At 39.7% G+C, this 23700-nt stretch overlaps 3 protein-coding genes and 1 long non-coding RNA gene across 4 annotated transcripts; 2 read left to right on the forward strand and 2 right to left on the reverse strand.

The window, feature by feature from the left end:
* Nucleotides 1–1441: 1441 nt before the first annotated feature.
* Nucleotides 1442–3017, forward strand: LOC122659910. The gene is made up of 3 exons (XM_043855075.1): nucleotides 1442–1858; nucleotides 1968–2312; nucleotides 2470–3017. Exons 1-3 carry the CDS (start codon nucleotides 1538–1540, stop codon nucleotides 2950–2952), a joined length of 1149 nt encoding a protein of 382 aa, XP_043711010.1. The 5' UTR covers nucleotides 1442–1537; the 3' UTR covers nucleotides 2953–3017.
* A 5427-nt stretch (nucleotides 3018–8444) lies between these two features.
* Nucleotides 8445–10565, forward strand: LOC122660584 (putative pentatricopeptide repeat-containing protein At5g37570). The gene has a single exon (XM_043855954.1). The coding sequence runs from the start codon at nucleotides 8583–8585 to the stop codon at nucleotides 10251–10253; it is 1671 nt and encodes a 556-aa protein (XP_043711889.1). The 5' UTR covers nucleotides 8445–8582; the 3' UTR covers nucleotides 10254–10565.
* Nucleotides 10566–13068: 2503 nt separating this feature from the next.
* On the reverse strand, nucleotides 13069–13389 carry LOC122660150. The gene is made up of 2 exons (XR_006332631.1): nucleotides 13226–13389; nucleotides 13069–13125 (listed from the first exon to the last, which is right to left on the reverse strand). It is a non-coding gene; the product is annotated as an uncharacterized LOC122660150 (long non-coding RNA).
* A 62-nt stretch (nucleotides 13390–13451) lies between these two features.
* On the reverse strand, nucleotides 13452–15371 carry LOC122659092. The gene is made up of 2 exons (XM_043854244.1): nucleotides 15067–15371; nucleotides 13452–14928 (listed from the first exon to the last, which is right to left on the reverse strand). The coding sequence occupies exons 1-2, from the start codon at nucleotides 15369–15371 to the stop codon at nucleotides 13452–13454; spliced, it is 1782 nt and encodes a 593-aa protein (XP_043710179.1).
* Nucleotides 15372–23700: the final 8329 nt, after the last annotated feature.

Here is a 23700-nt window from a genome sequence, read left to right on the forward strand (position 1 = left end):
TTCCACTGCTACCATATAATCATGAAATAAGGGGGAAAAAATTCGTGAAATTTAAATTCTGGGTCTTAAGAAAATATAATAAGGTGAATCTATCAGAAGAAACAATATGAGTTCTCCATTGAACAGAACTTAAAATTTGCAAACATGGGTAGCTTTGAGTTGCACCTGTAACCGCTTCTTAATTAACTGAATCGATTGAGAGATGGCTGCTGCATGACTCTTCTAATCTCCTTCTTTCTTATTGAGCATTGGCCATTGACTAACGATAATGCCATCGACCATTAGGCCATCAGAAGTCCTGGGTATGGTAGTGGCCTGAGAAATGAACCGGCAGTGAACACCAGTTGAAGGAACAAGGAGGCCATGCAAAGAAGCTGGGATTTTTATGTTTTGGATCTTGGGAGAAGAAAAGGCCAAAATATGCAGCAAAACCCTAAACCCAGAAGGAATTGTGGACTGGGAATTCGCTATTTGGACAATAGAAGTTTTCTTTGAGTCAGGGAGACAGGAGATGAGAAGGGATAGCTTCTGAGTTCTACTTCTAGAATTTTGATGGACAAATAATGATCTATTATATGATCCTTTCATCAAATTTGGAAAAACAAAAAAAAGAAAGCCCATTTTGCAACCAATGACAGGGCGAAGAATCTCCTCTAATTCTTCACCCAAAACGATCAAATTCAGGAGGACTTGATTAAGTAAGAACAGTAAAATTCTGAAGAAATAAATCTAAAGATTCTGCTTCAGCAGCAGATCATACTTTCTCACAAAAGGAACAAATAAAATAAAAATCCGCTCTAATGTGGAAATGAATTAAAGATGAGTAAGAACTGAGAAATGAAGCTGACCTTGTAAGAAAAACTGCAGCTCTCTCCATCTCAAGCACAAAACCCAGTTTCTCTGAATCTGTTGGAGATAGAAAACAGCATCCCAATACCCCAAACCAAGAGGTATAATTTTGTATTCAATGAGAACCCAGATCAGAAATATGTTAACAGTCGAAGAGGTTACTCCCTACCTACCCACATAGCAAAGAAACAGAGAAGAGAAGAGAAGACTGTAAGGGAAAGAAAGAAAGAGATAGATTCATAGGAGAGTTTTGCGGTTAGAAACAGGGGAGAATCGTAGGTCGAAACAGAACAAAGCCGTATTTGGGAAAAAATATTTTATTGGGATCGTATTTTGCTCACAATACGGTTAGCTGGTCAAAGATATTGTCAGGAAAGATCAAAGAACAATATCCTAAAATAGACAAAACGATGAAGAAGCAAAAAAGAGTGAAAAAACACCGATCGACTCCAATAAAATTGTGCCCACACGATCGCTAAACGCAAGGGGAGCCTTAGGCGAAGGTTGGTTTCACTTTGAGCCGTTTCGATGCCCACAAAGCTACCTGCTCTGCCCCTTTCCCCCATTAGAAGAGCTTAGACACATAGGGAATGTGGCCTTTTCCCAAGGCTCATTCTTCTTCCCTCTTTGTCTCTCTACCTTTTCCTCCTCCTCCTCCTCCTTCTTCTTTCTCCCATCACTATTCCATATGAGGAAACTGTGCCCAAATTTCGACCGTGAGGATGGCCTAGAGACCGTTCTTGAGGTCCCCATTCCAGAAGAGATGTTCACATGCATGAGCATGGGCGGCGGCAACAACAACAATAACACCAACAATAGCGCCCTCCGCTGGCAGAACATGCGCACCTGGATGAAGTCCCAATGTGCAGACAAGTTGAACTCTGCCCCTCCCCTCGCTGGCCGCAACGCCGATCTTCAATTTCTTCTCAACGTTGTGGGCTCTCCTCTCATCCCTCTGCAAGTCCAGCATGATTCCACCATCATTCGCCCAATCAAAGATTGTTCGATTGTAAGCAACAACAACAAAAACCCATCTTCTTAATTTCTTATTCTTCAATTCCATTTTGATTTCATATAATTTAATACGACATGAAATGAATGTGACTGGTTTCTGATAGGAAGCTTCCACAGCCAAATATATCGTTCAGCAATACATTGCGGCCACCGGAGGATTAGCGGCATTGAATGCCGTCCATAGCATGTATGCCATTGGACAGGTAAAGATGACCTCTTCAGAATTTCACCTAAGTGAGGGCGATGAGAGCGTGAAAGCCAAAGGCAATGCTGAAATAGGCGGCTTTGTCCTTTGGCAAAAGAACCCTGACTTGTGGTACCTTGAGCTGGTGGTTTCTGGCTGCAAGGTCAGCGCCGGCAGCGACGGCAAGGTTGCCTGGAGGCAATACGCAGCCCAACAATCACATGCCTCCAAAGGTCCCCCAAGACCCTTGCGCCGCTTCATACAGGTATCATTCCATGATCTATGGACATTAAATTGGATAGGTTAAAACGGTTTGATTTAACGTGTTCTATAGCTCTGGAGCTTTTACAGTTTTTTGACATATGGGTATAGTACCTACAATTTGCAGGTTGAACTAAATACTTTTTCGTTTACTTGTGAAGGGATTGGATCCAAGGTCAACAGCGAATTTGTTTTCGGATGCGGTGTGCATAGGAGAGAAGATCATCAACAATGAAGACTGCTTCATATTGAAGTTGGAAGCGAGTGCATCAACCTTAAGAGCCAGAAACACAAACAACTTCGAGAACATCCACCACACCATATGGGGATACTTCAGCCAGAGAACTGGGCTTCTCATGAAGTTTGAGGACTCACATTTACTGAGCATGAAGAAGGGTAGAGGAGATGACAGTATCTTCTGGGAGACAAGCATGGAATCAGTGATTGAAGATTATAGATACATTGATGGTCTCAACATTGCTCACAGTGGAAAGACTGTTGTCACATTGTTTAGATATGGAGAGGGCTCAACTAATCACAAGAGAAAGATGGAGGAGACTTGGGCAATTGAGGAGGTTGATTTTAACATCTGTGGACTCACCATGGATTGCTTTCTACCTCCTGCAGACCTTAAAAGGGAATAAGAAGGTGGTGAGAAAGGCATTTAAATTTGAATGAATGTGAGTGAAACCTTAGAAGCTTAAGACAGGGGAAAAAATTTGTATATACCTTTTTATGTAACTGAATTGATAACTCATATCATTACTTAATGAAATTAAAAACAAACTTTCCCCACCTTAATCTTATCTTATTTATAGGGAAAAGAATACTACCTGTTCGCGCGTAGCACGTGGTTCTGTGCCTAGACACATGGTCGTGCTTGTGCCCCTATGGAAAGGTGAAAATTTTCGAGAATGTGGTGGTCATTTTGTGCGACCCTGTGTCTAGTCGCAGGAGCCACACGCCTGCACGCGACCATGAAGTATTCTCTTTCCCTTTATTTGTTTATTTATTGAGAAATTTTTTATTCATTGGGATCATGGTGGAGCAGGCCTGTAAAGTTGAGTTGGGCCTCACACAATAATCTATCAATCCTTTTCCATTCTAAAAAATTTATCAGTACTAAGGATTGAAGGCCAAGACTAGCTCAGTGACCTAACTCAAGCCCATTCACAATCTACCTAATTGTCTTGTAATTGAAATATCAAATATTGTGGAGTATATCATATAAATATATTTACATAAAAAAAAAAGGGGAAAATCTTGTTGTAACTAAGGTTCGTTATAACAAGATTGTAATCTTACATTTTTGCTATTTTAGTATGACATGTTTTATTTTTTAATGAGGGTAAATCTTGTTATTTCACATAAAAACTGCATTAAATAACTTTAGTTCTTCGAAAATACTTTTTTACCTTTGCATTAAATAACTCTTTGAAATAAGAGAAAGGGGCAATTAAAACACACTCGCCCATGACCTGGATCTATTATAGATTCAAACACGCTCAACTAGTCGTGTAGCCTTTGCACGGCTGCACCAACGCAATGGCCAATGAGAGTGCACACAAAAGCATTTGTTTGAATGGGGTTTTCGATGTCACTGGGGGCTGAGCAATCTTTTTACAAGCTTTTGTGTTTGGGCACAGGAACCACACAACCGATTAGACACAACACTCTTTCTTCTCTCTATTCATTCTTACGTAGATCTCCCTATAATCTCTCATATCCAGTTTTCCACAATTCATTAGCTTCTTCAATTATTCTATCATGCATCCTAATATTAGTTTTTGGGAAAGAGAACACTACCTGATCGTGTGCGATGAACAAATCCTGCGCCTACACACATGGTCGCGTAAAATGACCTCCACACCCTCAAGATTTATGCTTTTCTATAGGGGTGTGGTAGTCATTTCGCGTGGCCTTTTGTGTAGGTGCACACATGCGACCAGGTAGTGTTTTTTTCCCCTCTAGTTTTTTTTTTTTGGTATTATATTAGTTAGATTCGGATCTAATGCACTCTCTCCCATCTCTAATTTATGGTGCTTACATTGGACAAAATTTTTCTGCTACACTAGTTGGCAAGCTAAGGAATGGGATCTTAATGGGTATTTTAGAAAATACTAAAACCTAGGAGGGTATTTATGAACCCAAAGGGGAAGTAAATTATTCCATTTCGTTGGTTGCTAACCTTGTAGCAGCAGAACTTTTTCTGCTTACATTAGGCTTGGGTCGTGTGTGTCATCCAATAGTCGTGTGAGGGAGATTGTCAGCGTGGAGAATTAAGAATGTCTCAACCACTTTGGAAGTTGCTTTTCCATTCGCAAGTGTTTATTGTTGTTCCATCCCTTCACTAAGTGTTAATTATTAGATGCTAAGTTAGCCCAAAAATTATTGAATGGATTGGTCCTTTGGTTCTTTCCTTATTTGAATATTCCACCTGATGCTTGATGTGGGGTTTGGGGATGGTCATAATGTATGCAGTCTTAACCCTCACTTCGTAGAGAGGTTGTTTCTCGATTTGAACTTATGACTACTAAATCGCTATAGAACAACCTTACCATTGTACCGAGGCCCACTTCAAATATTTCTTTGTTAAGAAAAAGCTTTCTTAACTGCCCTAATAGCTGCCACAAGGCAATTGTAGGTGCTCACTTTCATGGGCTTGTTTTCCACTATCATACTCTACCTATCTAGTAAGTTTCACCTTAATCCCATTTCAAATGAAAAGATATAAGACTTTCAAAAATTTAACTTGAATACCGGTGTTGTAGACCCGACATGGTAGACCATATGGTGGAGATGGATCAATTGAAACTTGAAATGTGGCTGATCCATTGTGAAACTTTCCCATCCATGTGTTAAGAAAAACAACGCCCATAATGGCGATTTGCAGAAGAAAAAAAGAATAGAGAAAACACACACAACGCACAACACAAAGATTTATGTGGTTCACCCCCAAGGTGGGAAGCTACATCCATGGCCGAGCAATAGAACAGAGTTCACTATTTTTTGGAATGTTACAAACCCTCTTAACCCCATCTGAAAGAGATGAGAACATTATATAGAGAAGCCCTAACCCCAGAAAGTACAAAAGTGCCCCTTGACCAAAATTGCCAAAAAAAAGAGCCGGACCAAAACATAACATATGGCTCAAAAGTACTCATTTCAAAGATCTCGATAAGCCCACCACAACTCCCGCCTCTAGTGAGGATGTTCGCCATTTTTTGCCATTCCGAGGTCGTTTCAAGGCCGAAAAAGCCCTCCGAAGATCTCAACCGCACTTTCTGGCCAAAATCAGGCTTCACCAACAACACCATGGGCCATGCAAAAATGATTTTTTGCCAATACAAAGTCATCGTTATATAAGGATATATAGTTATATTTGTCAATCTACGGCCAGGTTGGGCCAGGGTTGGGCTTCCACTCAAGGATTAGAGTACATTAAGCTCATGATGGCGGATGGGGATCAGGATCGTCTCTAGGGAGCAGGGAACGCCCAGGGCACTGCCAGCCGTTGGGTTGTGCTGCACACATCCCTAGGTGTGCGCCGAGATGTGTGCGGCATAGCTCAACCGTTGGATGCCCCCTGGCAGCACCCTGGGCACATGCCTCCCTGGAGACGAGCTAAATTCCATGATGGCTTAGAGTGCGCCGAGATGTGTGCGGCACAACTCAACCGTTGGATGCCCCTGGTAACACCCTAGGCGCACGCCTCCCTGGAGACTAGCTAAAGTCCATGATGGCTTAGAGTCAACCGAAAACTCTTTAAATAAAAAAGGACTTTGGCCACTTGATCTGTCAGGTAAAAAATGATAAAGGAGAAATACTCTTTGTTAGTTCTAGAGCAAGACTTTTTGATTTTGAAATGCTTCGACATCCCCTAAGTGGAATGATTGTACTGAAATTGGAATCATAAATTACATAATGCAAATAACACTCCCCACTTATGAACTCAAAAAAGAAAGGAACAAAAATGCAAAAAGAGAAAGGTGCTTCATCTACTAAGTAACTTGATACTATAGGAATAATGAGTCACGAGTGATTATGTATTTGATTAAAGGGAGAGGGATAAGCACACCGTTTGAGTATCGTAAGCTAGCAAGTGGCACTAATGGGAGTGTGTGATGGGGCATGATATAGTAGGGGCAGAAGATTCATTTCAAAGGGAAAAGAAAGAGAGAGACACACAATGAGTGCTAGCTTGTGATATAAGGGGGTGTGCCCAGCCTTTTCCCTTAATTAAATAATCAAAAAGTGGTGTTAAAAGTTTCCATTTTATAAACTCTAAAATAGGCAAAGCCAAACGAACCTTCAAAGTTCAAAAGGTAAAATAAAAGGAGAAAGGAGGAAGAAAGTGCGAGCCACCTGTGAGGCATAGCTGGCTCCTTACCCTTCTTGAGTTGTGTTAGTATATGCCAAGAGGGTATGCAAATTCCATTCTATTTTCATATCTAGCAAATGAGATGGGCAAAAAGTTGAACAATTATATTTTTTTGTCCCTTGCAATAATGGATTTAGTTTTCCTTCATTCATGGTGAAAATTAGGCGTGCAAGTTTGGTCCTATCGGCCCGAATCTGCCTTGGCCTGTCTTGAGCCTACAAAGGCTTGGGCTGAGATACCTTGGCTCTGAGGGCGGGTCAGGATTGGAAATTTCTGGCCCTGAGTTAGGGTCGGGCCAGGCAAACTAGTATTAATGCCAATTTAACTGCATTTAATGTAGAGTCGTGTACATGCGTGGCCGTGTATGAAAACTTTTGCCTTAATTTTTCAAGGAAATAAAATAGTTACCATGACCGATGGGGTAACCTTTCACATGGGTTTTGATGTTAGGCTTTGTGCTCAAACCTTAAACACAATTTGTTCGCATCACTCTGTACTCTTATCTTAAAAGACTTTTTTGATTTTAGAATGAAGGTTGGAAAATTGATGGAGGTTCATACCCAAGGCTTTATATCAAGTATGATGTCAAATAGAGCTGCTTAAAAATGGAAAACAAGAATCTATGTAGCCAACTCCATTTAGTTAGATAAGGCTGAGTTGTTATTGTAAGCTCTACAAAAATAGTGTGGTAGGCCTAAGTTCAATTCCCATTGGACATGAGGCTTGTTGTTGAACTCTTTAGTAGATATGTACTTTTCAGCTTGGGGTGTCAAAAAAACCCGGCCATCTCGACCCGACCCTAACCCTCATTGAGTTTGGACAGAGCTAGGCCGAGCCTAGGGATAAGGAAGGGTCAGGCTGGGTTTCACAATTGCTAGGCCTTGGCAGGGCCAGGCTTGGGTTGAGGCCTCGGCCCTAGCAAGGCCAGCTCGACCCTGTATTAATGTATATATATTATTTATATTTTCACCAAAAAAAAGGTATATATATTATTTATATTAATATAATACTAATATATTATATAATACATAAAAATTTGGGCTGGGGCTTTGATATGCATTAACATATATTAAGTGGGATGTGGTCGTCAGGGCCAATTAGGGCCCGATCGGGCTTGGGAAAACCTTGCCAGGATCGGTCTGGATTGAGGGTATACTTAGGGGTGTAAATGAATAGCCGAAATCCGTTTCCGTATCCGTTTAGCACTATCCGAATCCGTCCGAAAGCTAAACGGATGCGGATATGGATAGGCTATAGCTATCCGAAAAGCTATATTTACATGTAAACAGATAAAATATCCGATCCGTATCCGTGTTCGTATCCGTTTAGCATTATTCGAATCCGTCCAATATCTAATCGGATGCGGATGTGGATATAGCACTATCCGAGCCGAATCCGATCTGTTTACAGCCCTAGGTATACTTGGCCCTAGTAGGGTTGGGATGGGCTTGGATTTAGGTTAAGGCTCCTGGGGTTGGGTTAGGGTTAAGGCCAACCCCAGCCCAGCCCAGCCCAAATGCTTGACATAAGTTTTTCAGTTGGATTGATCGGACCAATTCCTGAAATTCCAACCCCGATTCCATTTTCACCCCAAAATTTCTTAGTATAATAGTATCAGTTGGTTAGACCGATTCACGACGATTACGATCCGATTCCCCGATTCTGGTTTTTAAAACCCTGCACTGCCCTCAGTGCTTCAACCGAGGTCGTTGAAGGCAGCACTTGTGGAGTTGTAGCCGACGCTGAGAGAGCCGTTGGACACCGGCGGGATGAAGTCGACCAAAATGTACGGTTTAAAGGATCTGTAGGTATTTCCTCTTCGTTGGTTCTTCTTTGTCCCCTCCAAGAACAGCTGTCTAAGGTGCTCCGAATTTCTAACAATTACATGAGCCTATGAGCTTGACCAGTCGTTGTTCTGATGCATTATCGAAATGCGGAACACCTGATCCGTCTCTCTTCATCTCAACCCTCTTGAAAGCTTGCAGAACAATCCGAAACCTCGAACAAGTTCACGCACAGATTATCCAGAAGGGAACTGAACAAGATAACTTCCTAATTTCCCAGTTCGTTTGTCGCTGCAACTCATTTTCCAACGTAGGTTACGGTATAAGTGTTTTCAATCGCGTTTGTAAACCAAATATCTATCTATGGAACTCTATCATTAAAGGGTATTGCGATAATTCTTCTGTGAGTGAAACCATTTCTATTTTCAATCGTATGAAGTTGTCTGAAGTGGTTCCCGATAAATTCACTTTTCCTTCTTTAATTAAAGCGTTCTCTAGTGTGTCTGCGATAAGGGAAGGCAGGGTACTTCACGGCTCAATAGTGAGATACGGAGCAGAGACGGATATTTTTGTTAGTACCGGTTTGATTGATTTCTATGGGAAGTGTCATGAGATTGATTGTGCTCGGAAGATCTTTGCTGGGATGTCTCGCAGGAATGAGTTTTCTTGGACAGCTATGATTGTTGGGTACTTAGCTTTGGGGAATTTGGCGTCAGCGGTAAAGCTTTTCAATGAAATGCCATGCCGGAATCCTGCATCCTGGAATGCGATGATTAGCGGGTATGTGAAGTCTGGTGATCTGACGACTGCACGGAAGCTGTTTGATCAAATGCCAGAGAGGAATGTGGTTTCCTTCACATCATTAATATGTGGGTATGCCAAGGCAGGTGACATGGCATCAGCACGTTTTCTTTTTGATCAATCTCCAGTTAGAGATATTGTGTCTTGGTCGGCCCTGATATCGGGCTATGCCCAGAATGGTCAACCCAATGAGGCTGTGAAGATCTTCCTTGAGATGCATTCCAAAAACGTTAGACCTGATGAATTTGTAATGGTGAGCTTAATGTCCGCATGTTCCCAACTTGGTAATTTGGAGCTAGCCAAATGGGTTGATTCTTTTGTGGTCCAGAACTCAATGGATCTTTGTCGAGCTCATGTTACTGCGGCTCTCATTGACATGAACGCTAAATGTGGGAATCTAAAAAGGGCTTTTTGTTTGTTTGAGGAGATGCCAAAACGAGACCTGTTCTCATATTGTTCAATGATTCAGGGCCTGTCAATTCATGGACTTGGGGGCCAGGGTGTCAGGCTCTTTACTCAAATGCTTGATGAAGGCCTGACTCCTGATGATGTAGCCTTCACGGTTGTCCTTAATGCTTGCAGCCATGCAGGCCTTGTTGAGGAGGGTTGCTTGTACTTTAATTCCATGAAGAATGACTACTCCATAATTCCTTCTCCAGATCATTATGCCTGTATGGTTGATCTTCTTGGAAGAGCTGGGAAGTTAAAAGCAGCCTATGAACTCATAAAATCAATGCCTGTGGAGCCACATGCTGGTGCCTGGGGTGCATTGCTTGGTGCATGTAGGATACACTGTGATATTGAGCTTGGGGAGGTGGTTGCTAGTCGGATTTTTGAGCTTGAGCCTCACAGTGCAGGTAGTTATGTGTTATTGTCAAACATTTATGCTGCTGCGGATAGGTGGTTGGATGTTTCTAATGTGAGGAACATGATGCGAGAGAAGGGGATCAAAAAGATACCTGGTGTCAGTTGGATTTAGTATTCGGTGTTGTGTTATGAAGAGTAATAAAATGTCATCCAGACACCTTTGGACATTGGGTTTTGATTCAGGTCATTGTTAGCCTGGTGAATATTTTGCTCGCAGGCTTTGCAAAGATCATCACCTTCTTAGGACAGTAGCTCATTGTCACTCTCTTAGTGATTGGCTAATGATGGATGGCTGAGCGAATCATCTGGATAGTTGATTTGGGGGTTCATCACGTAAGGTATTCCATACACTTTCGCAACTTATGCACACTCGAAATATGGAGATGGTTATGGGAATCGTGTATCTTTTCTCTATCTTTACTTTTACATGGTGCATGATGCGTTTACTTTATGCTAAAATTTGTGACCATGGTGAACAGGCTGTCCATGTCGAGCATATAAAATGCAAGTTCGTCTGTTTATGCCGTTATTTGGTTTTCAATTAACACATGGTGAGCAGGTTGTCCATTTTAAGCATATAAATGCAAGTTCGTCTGATTATGCCATTATATGGTTTTCAATTATTTCTCCTTTGTAGCTTTTCTAAAAGGCTTAAGTGCTGAAAATGCTGATGGCACCATTAACGCAGTGAAATTCTCTAGGTCTTCTGTTCTGCTACGATGATCTATTAAACATCAGTTTTACTTGGAGAGGAAATCAAGACATGAAAGTCACAGGTATTCCTCATCCCATTTCTCAATATATCCATCGTTACAATAGAGTCAGAATCATTTGATATTAAAGAATGATTAATAACTTTTGGTTTTTTTTATTTTTTATTTCTTATTATCTACTCTGGCTATATTATTGTTGCTGAGACCCAAAAATAAAGATTCAGGTGTCTATGTAGTGGGGATCCTGGGCCGTCCAATGTGTTAGGTTAGGATTCCAAGATAAACCAGAATCGCAGGGAAGATATAGAACCAGAACAGAAGACTTTAATATCTCAGATTTGATCAGTCTGATGGGGCTGATATTCTGGTCAGGGTAGCAGTAAGGAGGTGAAGATTAAGTCCTCAAAATCTGTTTTCCATCCAACAGTTAGACCTGAAGACATAAGACTGACACAGAAATAGAAAGTAGACAAACACAGAATTAGGATCTGATTGGGATTAGCAACTAGTTCCAGAGATTAAAAACCAATCAAAATAGGAGCATTCGAGAAATAGAAACTGATTTTGGAAGCCTGCAGAAGCAGAACTGAAGAATGGAATTTGAACAAGGCTGATCAGAAATAGTACCTAGAAGTATTTAGTAGCAGGTGAGGAATCCAAGCAGTAACTGAAGTCGTTCAAGTTCAGTACCTCAGAACCTTCGACCAGCTTATGCAGGATACTTTAGGAAAAGGTAACTGAGATCAGAGGTAGGTATCAAGGTTTGTGTGTAATCAATATCAGAAGTCAGACCTGAGGTATGAACCGAATACAGAAAACAGCAGTAACGATTGAAAGGAACCAATGGATTAAAACCTGATCAATGCTATTATTCGATAGATGGAAACAGTGAAAGAACTCTTTACCAACAGTGGATCTGAAACTATAAAAAGGACCTGTTATAGTTGAAGAAGAAAAGCATAGTTGTCACGGCGGCATGGCGGTCCAAGGCGGTGGAGGCCTGTCTAAGCGCTTAGGCGGTAGAGCGGCCGCCTAAGCGGAGCTTAAGCGGTAAAGGCGGTCTAGTGTTAGTTTTCTCCCTCCCCCCCCCCCAAACACTCAATAGTCAATACATGATGGCATGATGCATCATAGTATCATATCTTATATCATTAAAAATTAAATTTAAGCCATCTCAAGTCATCAAAATGAAAAATCATACATGACACATAAAAATTCAAAATAATCAAACATCATAAATTAGTTAAAAAACTAAAAGACATAGCACAAAATCACAAATGACTAATCAACATTCTCTTATTTAGTAATCACTAATCAGTTAATCACTAATCAATAATCACTAAGTCCTAGATAAAAAATGTGTTATTATCATCATTTCATAAAAGACATAGTTGCATAGCATACCTTAACCAGGATGCTACCAAGAAAATGAAAAAATTGAAGAGATGTCAACTGTCAAGACTCAAGACTAAAGAATCAGGATGTTCATGTTGTCCATGACTCCATGTATCAATCCTGAAAATTAACAATGCAAGCGCATGCTAATTGTTAAAAACAATTAATAGAGAAGAAAGAAGAAATAAATCAAATGAAGGAGGGGAAAAGGAAATAAGACGAAGAAATGAAGAATATGAAAGACTCAAATATCCTAGTTTAAGCAGTCAAATACTCAAATACTCAAGACTTCAAGAGTCAAGTTAAGTGTCAATGTCAAAGACTCAAAATATCCAAATACATATGTCAAATGATTTAATCAAAATCATCATCAAGTAAATTAGCAGCTGGTAGATGATCATGATCTTCTTGTTGTTGTTCCATGGAACCACGTGCCCTTTCTCCAAAATTATCTATGACATCCTCGTCGTCATTCACATCTTCCTCTTCTACCGTATCTCCATCTGATCCTGAATCATCTTCAACAATAGCCGTTTGGGCTATCCCTCGATTACGACGCGCGTAAGAGTTGATTGCTCCAGAGGTTGATGGTTGAGCTCTCCTTGCTCGGTTTTGGCCTTCAAATGATGTAGATGCCCCCATTGCTCTATCAGCAGCGCCCCATGTGAGATCATCCTGGGGATGGACTAAATCATCCATTGGTTGGCTAACCATCCACTCACTAGTCCAGTCTAACTCATCAAGCAATAGGGGATCATAATTTCTATTCTCCTCACGCCTTTGTCGAAACCTTTCTTGAAGGCGGCGATTATATTGAACATAGACTAGATCATTCAAACGTTCATGTTCTAGTCTATTCCTCTTCTTGGTGTGAATCTGAATTCAATAGAGGATCCCAAGTCATTCTTCTATAAACTAAATAACAAAATTAAAAGTCTAAAAATAAAAAAAATAAATGTAATCACAAAATACTTACAAAATCAAATGTGCTCCAGTTGCGCTCACAACCAGAAGAGGTACAACAAAGGCCCAGTAAACGCCGTGCAATCCTTGAAAGCTCAAAAGCATCACCTCCATGTGTATCCCACCAAAGAACTATAAAGTATAAATATAATAAAAAAAAATTGGATTAATATATCATACAAAGTAGGTACAAACTACAAACAAAATAACTAAATAATATAAAATAATTAGGCAATTAGCTACTTACTAGGATTCATAGTTGTTCGTTGTCTAATGGCCATATTGCTCGAAAAAAGACCTCGAGCATTTCTATATTCATCAGCTTGATGTAATATCTTGTCTTGTAAAGATGGATCAGGCACTAATCTTGAGGTGACTTGATTAAAAGCCGTTTGTAAAGTTTGTCTCATTTGATAATCCTCAGCTTCTGAATACTGAAAAAATTTCCCAGGATTAAGAAACAATGCAGCAGCATACAATGGGCGCTCCATCTGACACTCCCATCGCCTATTAACAATATTTATGACTTTCTTCCACAACCTCTCTTTATCCCCAAAATTTTTCTTAATCATCTTTTTAGCCTCTACCATGGCAACATAGACTTCAGGCAAGGCAGGCTTCTCATCAGCATCTACAATCCTCAAAACAACAATAAGTGGTTTTGATGCTCTGATACAGTCTTCCACACCATTCCAAAATGTAATAGCAAAGACCGTTTCGGCCACTTTCTTTCCTGTCTCTGTCTTTGCCAAATTAGAATGCTTCCAATCATCAGAAATAAATAAATGCCTCAAGTCATCCTTATGCCTCAATAAGCTCTGGAGTGTTAGAAATGAAGTTGCAAATCTTGTTACAGCAGCCCTCACAAGATCTCTCCCATTTGTTTTAGCTCTCATGGCATCTAGAAGGCGTGTGTGTCTGTAAATGAATGTTGTTATTTTCCTAGCCTTCACTATCACCTCCTTGTATGCCTTTAAGTTACCAATATCTTCCAACATAAGATCAATGCAGTGGGCTGCACAAGAAGTCCAATAGAGCCTTGTCCTCTTCTCCATCAACAATGCACCAGCTGCTTTATAATTGGCAGCATTATCTGTAACAACTTGCACAACATAGTCTTCCCCAATTTCTTCTACCTTGCTATCAAGTAATTGAAACAAGGTATTTGCATCTTGTACATAACTTGATGCATCAACAGAACCCATAAAATAAGTCCCCTCTGGACAGTTGACAAGGAAGTTGATCAAATGTCTTCCCTTTTTATCTGTCCACCCATCAGACATGAGTGTACATCCAAACTGCTTCCAATACCCTTCATAGGTCTTTTTCATCTCTACAGTTCTCTCCTTTGCTGACTTTAATAAAGGCACCCTCGCTTCATGATAAGTAGGGGGCCTATATCCTGACCCATATTGTGCAACGGATTCAATCATCACTTCAAAGCTTCTTGACTTTAGTGCATTAAATGGAATCCAACACTCATAAAGCCAATCCACAATATGATTATCAACTCTCTTTTTCTCTTCAGTTGATCTCATCCGGTTCTCTACTGTAGTTTGGTTACGGCCTTTAAGCCTCCTATCGGCAACCACTTGTTCAGGTGTCCGTCTCACATGAGCATCCATGGGACCCCTTACTTGTGGCTGAATTATGACATTCCTCTTTCTCTTTGCAGCTGTACCAGAGCTTGGAATCACTTTGGAAGAAGATTGAGACCTACCAGTATTAGGACCAGATTGAGACTGTATCTGCTCAACCTGTAGAGATGTCTCTTCTCCTCCTCCTCCTCCCTCATGATGATGATGATCATCATCATCATCCAATATATCTGCTGCCTTCTTCTTCCTATTGCGCATTAAAGCTTCATTCATCTCTTGAGCAATTGCTGTAGTTGTCTTGGTGCACTTCGCAACATCTCCATAGCCACCCACCAAATGTTGCTTTATCCTTTTAATCCCACCTCTGAGATCTTTTTTGCACAGATTGCATTTGACAAGATTTTTGTCTGTAAGGTCAGGCCAATACCCATACTTCCACCCTGGGTCATTTGATTTGGCCTTCCTCTTTGGGTCTTTGAATGGATCATACCCCGCAGTACTGCCATTATCAGCCCCACTACTAGCAACGCCAACATTACCACCCTCGCCGTTGCTATCCATTGTGTAATGAATCAATATTCAATACTTTGCAGGTTTGCAATGTGCCAACTGCCAAGGGATAAAAGTAACTATTGAATCTCTGATTCATACTTTCAAAGAAAAAAATGTTGCAAAGAAAAAAAGAAAAGAATCAGCATCAGCATCCATTGCTCTAACATCAATTCATCATCACATCATGTCATTGCAAAGGGGACAAAAAAAATAGAGAAGCAGGGAAGCTACATCAGTATCTAATATTCTAGATTTCTAGTATCTGACTAATCTATTTTAGTGATTCAGGTACTCTCCATTACAAAGAGAACATCAAAACAGAGAAGAAGAAGCAGCAGCAAGTGTTAGACTGTTAGTACTTAGTACAACAGAGAAGAAGAAGAAACAGCAGTAAGCAGTTAACCAATAAAAAAAACAGAGAAGACACAGCAGCAGTTAGAGGCTTAGAGCGTTACAGAGAAGCAGCAGGCAGCAGTTTACCAAGTTACTATAAGTCTATAATACCATTACCAAGCCAAAAAAAAAAAAAAAAGCAGCAGAGAAGAAGTAGCAGAACCAAATCTCTTGAGCAATTTCTGTAGTTGTTAGTACTACAGAAGAAGAAGAAGAAGAAGAAGAAGAAGCAGCAGTCAACCAATAAAAAAACAAAAACAGAGAAGAAGCGCAGCACAGCAGAGGATGTTAGTGTGTTACGAGAAGCAGCAGACGAGTAGTTAACCATGTTACCAAGCCAAAAAGAAAAAAGCAACATAGAAGAACCAGAAGAAGCTTAGAAGTTGCGATTCTGGACTTAAAAAAAAAAAAAAAAAGCAAGAGCGAGCATTACATGCTAGAGAAGAAGAAGCGGAAGAAGTAAAGAAGTTACCAAGCAAAAAAAAAAGGAGAGTTACCGACTTACCGTTACAGACTACAGAGAAGAAGCATCGATAGAAGCTATCAAACAAAAAAAAAAAAAAAAACAGAGAAGAACTTACCGTTACTCTACAGAGAAGAAGAAACATAGAAGTAGAACTATAGAAGTTGCAAAGCAATGAAGCAAAAAAAAAAAAGACAAGAAGTTACCGTTCTGGATACGAGAGAAGAAGCATCATAGAACCATAGAAGTTACCAAAAAAAAAAAAAAAAAAGAGAAGATCAGAAGTTACCGTTACAGAGAAGAAGCATAGGGAGTAGAGACTTACCTTGCCGTAAACGTAGGAGGAGCCGAGGAGGAGGAAGCTTCAACTTTTGCGCAGAGGACTCGAGAGGTAGGAGGAAACTTTGCCTTTGCCTGAGTCGAGTTGCCGTTGCCGGAGCTGGAAAGGAAGGAGGAAGGTTGCAGTGTTGCACAACCTCTTGCGTAGAGGAGTCGAGGGTTTTACTTTTAATTTCTTAGAGAAGAAGTGTAAAGGCTAAAAGCCTTTTACAGATTTACGTTTTGACCTTTAGGAATTTAGGGATTTTAGATTTTTAGTTGTAAAGGCTATTTATCCCATGTAGCAGCGTACGTGAGATAATTATGCACCAACCATTACCAATTAAACATAAAGAATAATATATAATTGCATGAAAAAAATAAAAAACAAACACACACTCCATATTGGCGTCCGCCTTGCCCTCATGGCGTCCCAAGGCGTCGCTTTAACCGCCTTGGCGACGCCTAGATGGTCAAGTCGGCCGCCATTCACGAGTCTTGTTAAGCGTAGGCTCGCTTAGTACCTGGGTTTCCGCCTGGACGCCAAGGCGGCGCCTAGGCGACGCCTTGACAACTATGAAGAAAAGAGAAAAAGAAGTGGAAGATATGTTAGGCCTCTCACCTAACTGTGCAGAAATGAATCCCACCAACTCCAGCCTTGGCATCCCATCAATGTTTCAGTACTGAATCCCACAGAATCATGCCCTTTCTCTCACAGAACTCACAAGCTCAAGGCTAAATTATTTCTCAAATCGTTCAGGTGGGTATGATCCCCTCCTCCTTGTTTATAACTTCATGGAAATAAGCAAAATGGGAAAACCCCTATGTATGGTGGAAAGAATCCCTTACAACTTGAGTCTTCTTCAAAATAGAAACTATTCTGGAACTTTAACAGAATAGAAACTAGGGGCTGTAATGTAAGACATCTGTCAAGCCTTCTAGAAACACTACTAAAATAAAGAATACAACTTACTAAAATATAAACTAACACTAATCCTGTATAGAGTTTAAATCCATCATATTTGGGTCTATAGAATTGGCCCATTACAGTTGTAAACACAAAAATGCTAAGCTCCATGGCCCATATAACCCATTAGACACTCGAAATTAAACATATTGGACCATTCCCATGAGCTGGTTTGCTGCTGGCCTTCTTGTTCTTCTGAACTGCGTCACTACTTTTTGAAATTCATTGCTGATCATTTCGTATATCTTAGACAAACTCCTACATTCGTATTGTGGTTCTGATTCTGTAATCTGTCTCCCAAAATTTTGATCTATAGGTTAGTTCTGGAGAACCAAATTCAGAGAGCCAAATGCATGTTTCAAAAAGCTTTTATACTATCTTCACTCTTGGTCATGATGAGTTCCAAGTCATACTTTGATAGTTTTATCTTTTAGCAGTTGATTAATGTGATATTCTTGTTATAGAAACAATCATAGAAGATGGAGATTCCTGCTTTGAGAACTTTTCCCCATGTTGGTCCATTTCCTGCCAATGGGTTCTTATTTCAGTAATGCTGTTCTAGGAAAAGAATTGGTGTTTGCTTTTGGTTTTGAAATTTGAGCCAGAAGAACATTATCTATTTCGGCTTGATGTAAAAAGATGGGAAATATTACCATGTTTGTTTTTCTTGTTTCTTCTACACAATACTATATTTATTGCTCATTCTTTGTCGATTTGTTTTAGTTCCGTGTTGCCTTCTATGTTCTTCAGTGTTGGAAGCAGATGCTGGTGCGCACTCTTAACTCTATCGAGGAATGGACATGGATCTCAAGGGAGCTACTATTGAGGATCACTTCTAGAGAGGTTAGTCATATTTTTGCAACCAACTCATAAGCTCTTTTGCAATGAAGTGAGTGTTGAAAGCTTGGCATATTCTTTTACATTTTTCTTTCCTCTGCACTTCCTGATTATAGAATTATTTGAACAAGACAATGTTCATTCTCCAATTGTGGGGCTTCTTTCTGGTAAAGCCTGAAATAATTTATGAATTATCTATCAAATTTTACAATTTTATTTTGGTGAAGTGGTGGGTCGGTAAGAGATAAAATCAGGCAAGTCTCCAACTATGTTACGCAGACATAGTTTGAAGTATCCAGGTGATAAAGTTGACATTCCCAAGCTGATACTGAGAGAGGGTGAATTAGTGTCTGCAAATTTTTCTTCCAACTGAACCCCGATGATCACCACACTCACTGTACTGGCTTCAAGTACAGTCACACATATTGGCTGGGGCAATCCCAATTTCACCAGTCACACATAGTTGTGTGCACACCCACCTTGCAACCACTATGTGGCTAGGTATACCAGATAGTGCACACCCATCCTGTGACAACCACTCTAATTGTTGACTGTGGTGAAACCATCTTTATCAACTTTCTTCTTAGCATCCTTTTCAGTATGTGAGTTTATCTGTTTCTCCCTGACAAATCTCACTGGATTTTCTAGTAGTGCTCTTTCCTTTTGTTTTCACAACTCCTGATGATCCTCCTTTTTCAAAACCAAGACCAGATTTAATATGATATGACTTTTTGAAAGCTGAGAATTTCATCCAATATATTACTTTCTGTGTCAGATGAAGGTTGGTCTTCCTCAGTCACTTGAGTGCTCATTGCTTTGTCGTTTGATCTCAATATAGTAACTGATGGAGTTGAGGTTGCAGCTGATAGATAATCTTTCTTCTTTAGCTTCTCCAGTTCTACTTTCAACATCACAATCTCCTCTTCAAGTTTGGTGCACTCATTTGTCTTTGAAGATAGACAGTTGCTAATATCATCAGTTGTTTTCTCCGTCTCTTTAATTGTGAGTTTCAACTGACTAATCAACTCTTCTGCCTCTTCAGGCTGTTTTTCAATTTTTATATTCTTCTTCCTTTCAACCTTGAGATCTTTTTGAGCTAACAGTAGTTCTGCCTCAGATTCCTTCTCTTCATCAGATTTTTCGTCATCCTTATGTTGGATATTAGTTGCAAAAGCCATAAATAGTGTTTCAGATGGTTCATCATCTGATTCTTCTTATGAAGAAGTGCTGCCCCTCTTTGAAATCACACTCATTTTCTTGAAGTTGTTTCTATTTCTAGGAACAAATGTTTATATTGTATTTGAATAAAATAGGTTTGGATTTCTACAACAACAACAACAACAACAATAACATAGCCCTATCCCAACTAATGGGGTCGGTTACATGGATCCTTGCTCTCCAATCAGCCCAATTTGAAGGCATACATGATACAAGGTCTAAGCTAGCTTGTCTGTCCTCATCACTTGTCTTATCGTTATTTTAGGCCTGCCCTTGGCTCTTTTAGTTCCTTCACTCCTTCTTACTGGACAATCCCAAGGCCTCTATTGAACATGTCCATGCCACCTCAAACGACTCTCTTGTAGCTTATCATGTATCGGAGCAACTCCCAACTCAGCTCTAATATGGTCATACCCTACTTTATCCTTCCTAGTTTTGCCACACATCCGTCTCAACATCCTCATCTCTGCTACACTTAGTTTATCTATATGACGTTTCTTAACTGCCCAACATTCCGTGCTAAACATCATCACATCATAGCTTGTCGTATGACAATCCTATAAAATTTTTCTTTTTTTAAAGTTTAAAGGAATGCACCGATCACATAGCACTCTGGACGCACCTTTCCACTTCATCTATCCTATTTGAATTCTCTTGACAACATCATCCTCTATATCACCTTCTTTATTTACGATTGAGCCCAGATATCTAAAATAATTACTTCATGAAATCTCCCTCTCATCAATATTCACCACCTCATTAACCGTCCTAGTGTGGCTAAAGTTACACACTATATATTCCGTCTTCATCTTAAGACCTTTTTATTCCAAGGTTGATCTTCATAGCTCCAACTTGGTGTTAATCCCCGCTTTTGTCTCATCCACCAAAACAGTATCATCATCAAAAAGCATTGATGTAACCCGCGGTAATTGGGAATTTACTACCTTAACCCCCCATTGTTCTTACGCTGATCGCACAACATCAGACATATCCTTAATTATGTCGACATATTTATTTGACACCCTTCTCTTCTCTAGTATATGTCAGATTCTCTCTCTAGGGACTCTGTCATATGCTTTTTCTAGGTCAAGAAAGTCCATATAGAGGTCCTTCTTGCCCTCTCTATATCTTTCCATGAGTCTCATAACTTATAAGTAAGAAAATAGATTCCACCATGGATCTTTCGGCATATAACCAAATTGGCTCTTCGAAATAGTAGTTTTTTTCTTAGGTGTTTTTTAATAACCCTCTCCCATAAGTTCATTGTATAACTCATTAGTTTTATGCCTCTATAGTTATTGCAACTTTGAATATCACTTCTATTTTTGTAAATTGGGACCACAATGCTTCTCCTCCATTCATCTGACATTTTCTGTGTTTAGAATCTTGTTAAACAACTTGGTTAGCCAAGATAAACCACAGATTTCTAAGTTCTTCCACACTTCTATTGGGACCCCGTCTGGGCCTAGTGCTTTGTCTACTTCAAACACCCTAATTTTGTGTATATATCTACGACATGTGGTGTCTAGATGAGTAATGCAGCCCTACAGGGAACTATTACTCGAAATGTCTTCATTTAGTAGGCTATAGAAATACCCTTTCCATCTCTCCTTAATGTCCTCATCCATTATTAGTACTCTACCATCTTCACTTTTAATACATCTAACATGGTTGAAATCTCTACTCTTCCTTTCTCTCATTTTAACTATCTTATAGTTAGCTTTTTCCCCTTCCTTTTGTGGTCAGATTGTTATAAAGATTGTCATATTTCTTTGCCCTTGCTTTCTTCACAATCTTTTTAGCTTCATTTTTGGCAAATTTATACCTTTTTAGATCCTCTATCCCTATAGTCCTTTGCCATGTCTTAAAACTAGCTTTCTTAGTCTTAATGGTTGCTTGGACCTCATCATCCCATCACCAAGTCTCCCTAGAGGCATGACATTTATCTTTTGATTCCCTTAGAACCTCTTTAGTAACCTTTTTAATAGAAGCCGTCATGTCATTCCACATCGTATTAATTTCACCCTCAAAAGTCCCACTTTCCTTGTTTGATCACTTTATTAGTAAATGAATTCAAAGAATCTCAGTTTAAGCTCCACTATTTATCTTAGGGCAAATAGGCTCCCTTATCTACGATTTTGCATAATGAGGCACATATCCAAGACCACCAATCTATGTTGAATGGTTAGGCTCTCCCTAGGTATAACTTTACAGTCCTTACAAAACAATCTGTTGCACCTTCTTGTTAGGAAGAAATCTATTTGGTTGATATGATGCCCACTTTTGTAGGTAACTAAATGCTCCTCTCTCCTTTTCAAAAATGTTCACAATGGATAAATGATATAGATCACAAGTCCATATGTACCCGCAAGAACAAGCCCCAAAACCAGCCCAGCAAGGTTGTGGGATTCGACTGTTGTGAGAGGCAGCCTGGTCTGATATTGTGGCAAGTTTTTGTTGGTTTGATGGAGCATCATCCAAGGCAGCCTCAACCTAGAGTGAAGCATGAAGAAGCTAAAAAACCAGAATACTGTTCACGTCACTGTTCACATGAACAGTGTCACAGTCCATATTTGCCTTGTGTGGGGATTCTTTTTAGAAGATCTTGTGGGCCCATCAAGTGGAGAAAGATTCTCTCCTATTGCTGCCTTAGTTTAGTTTCTATTTTCAGTTTTAGAAAGTATATTAGGTAGCTTCTAATTTCAGTTTGTTTCTATTTTTGTTTCCTTGCTTGTTTAGAAGGCGATCTATAAAGCCTTATTAGTTTCTATTTTTCAGTAGTTGCTATTTTCCTACCTTCTATTTTGGTTTTCGGAAGTTTCTATTTTCTACCTTCTATTTTGTAAGCTTGCCTAAGCTATTAATAGGCCCCCTATTGTATGAAAGGATCAGATTTGGAGAATAGAATTTGTGGCTAAGCTTGCCATTGGTTATGGGAGAAATTCCATGTTTCAACAGCTGGGATAGATGTGGGTGAGAGACCCAGGCTGAGATAGCCATTCTGCTGCCCCCTTTCTTCTCTTCTTTATCTTCTTCTCCTTTCTTCTTATCCTTTATGTTCTCCATTCATATGTAATAGAAAAGAAACAGCAATAAAAAAAGAGTTTTAGTTATTTAATTTGCTCCTTATCGTGTTGATCTTGGCTGCAATTGATCTCCCACTGGTTTCCTTGGTTCGAGGTCGACTATTGCATTAATAAATCATAAGCTACAACAAAGTCTAAAACTAAGATCCCTCCTTACTCCTCTCTCTCAAAATCCATAGCCTCTATGCATTCCTTCATAGCCTCTATGATCTCTCCCAATATTTCCATTCAGATCACCCCCTCTAATAAGTTTTTCTCCTTGATTAAAACCAAGGTTTAAAATCTCGTTTCGTTTCGGTGTTTCGGTCTGACTGAAATTTCTGAGATACCGTTTAAATATGGTATTTTTTCTATGAGTTTTTCTTGGCCATTTGTGGTGTAAAATGCCAAAATGACCGAGATTTCCAAAATTTCCGAAACGAAATGACCATAATTATCGAGATTTCCGAAATTTCCTGACCAAACTTTTGTATTTTTTCAATTCGATGTTGCATTTTGCTTCGACTCGACCGAAATACTCGAAATATTCAAAATTTCGACCGAAACGAAACGAGTTTTTGAACTATGATTAAAACCTTGCACTAATCCATCCATGCGTCCCAAAATTGTTGGTTACTACTTTCATGCTCCTACTTGGGATGCATAAACGCTAATTATATTGAGAACCTCTTTCTCCAACACAAGTTTGATAGATATAATCCTATCTCCAAATCTTTTAACATCCACCACATCATTCTTAAGATCTTTATCCACTACTATGCCCACTCGATTGATCTCCTGCATACCAAAGTTTAAATTTGTTGAACACTTTTGATTTTTTACCCTGCCATCTAGTGTCTTGAACATAGTCAATATTAATCCTTCTTCTCTTTATAACATCTATTAACTCTAGACTCTTAGTCATTTAGGATCCAATGTTCCAAGATGCTAATCTAATCCTATGTTTTTGGATTAGTTTCTTTACTCACACTTGTCCATTGTACAAGAACCCTTGCTTAATTGTCACCATATCTGAGTGTCGACCCGGCGCGTCGCTTACAGGGGACGCCCTAGCAA

This window comes from Telopea speciosissima, chromosome 4 (genome assembly GCF_018873765.1).
Source record: "Telopea speciosissima isolate NSW1024214 ecotype Mountain lineage chromosome 4, Tspe_v1, whole genome shotgun sequence".
NCBI classification, from domain to species: Eukaryota; Viridiplantae; Streptophyta; class Magnoliopsida; order Proteales; family Proteaceae; genus Telopea; species Telopea speciosissima.

Excerpts from the sequence above, each read along its gene's own strand:
- LOC122659910 (XM_043855075.1), top strand. The coding sequence starts at position 1,538 with ATGAGGAAACTGTGCCCAAATTTCGACCGTGAGGATGGCCTAGAGACC. Across the intron at positions 1,859-1,967 it reads CAATCAAAGATTGTTCGATT|GAAGCTTCCACAGCCAAATA; the intron begins GTAAGCAACAAC and ends GGTTTCTGATAG. Across the intron at positions 2,313-2,469 it reads CCTTGCGCCGCTTCATACAG|GGATTGGATCCAAGGTCAAC; the intron begins GTATCATTCCAT and ends TTACTTGTGAAG.
- LOC122660584 (XM_043855954.1), top strand. The coding sequence starts at position 8,583 with ATGAGCTTGACCAGTCGTTGTTCTGATGCATTATCGAAATGCGGAACA.
- LOC122659092 (XM_043854244.1), bottom strand. The coding sequence starts at position 15,371 with ATGGATAGCAACGGCGAGGGTGGTAATGTTGGCGTTGCTAGTAGTGGG. Across the intron at positions 14,929-15,066 it reads GAGATGAATGAAGCTTTAAT|GTCTCAATCTTCTTCCAAAG; the intron begins GCGCAATAGGAA and ends TAATACTGGTAG.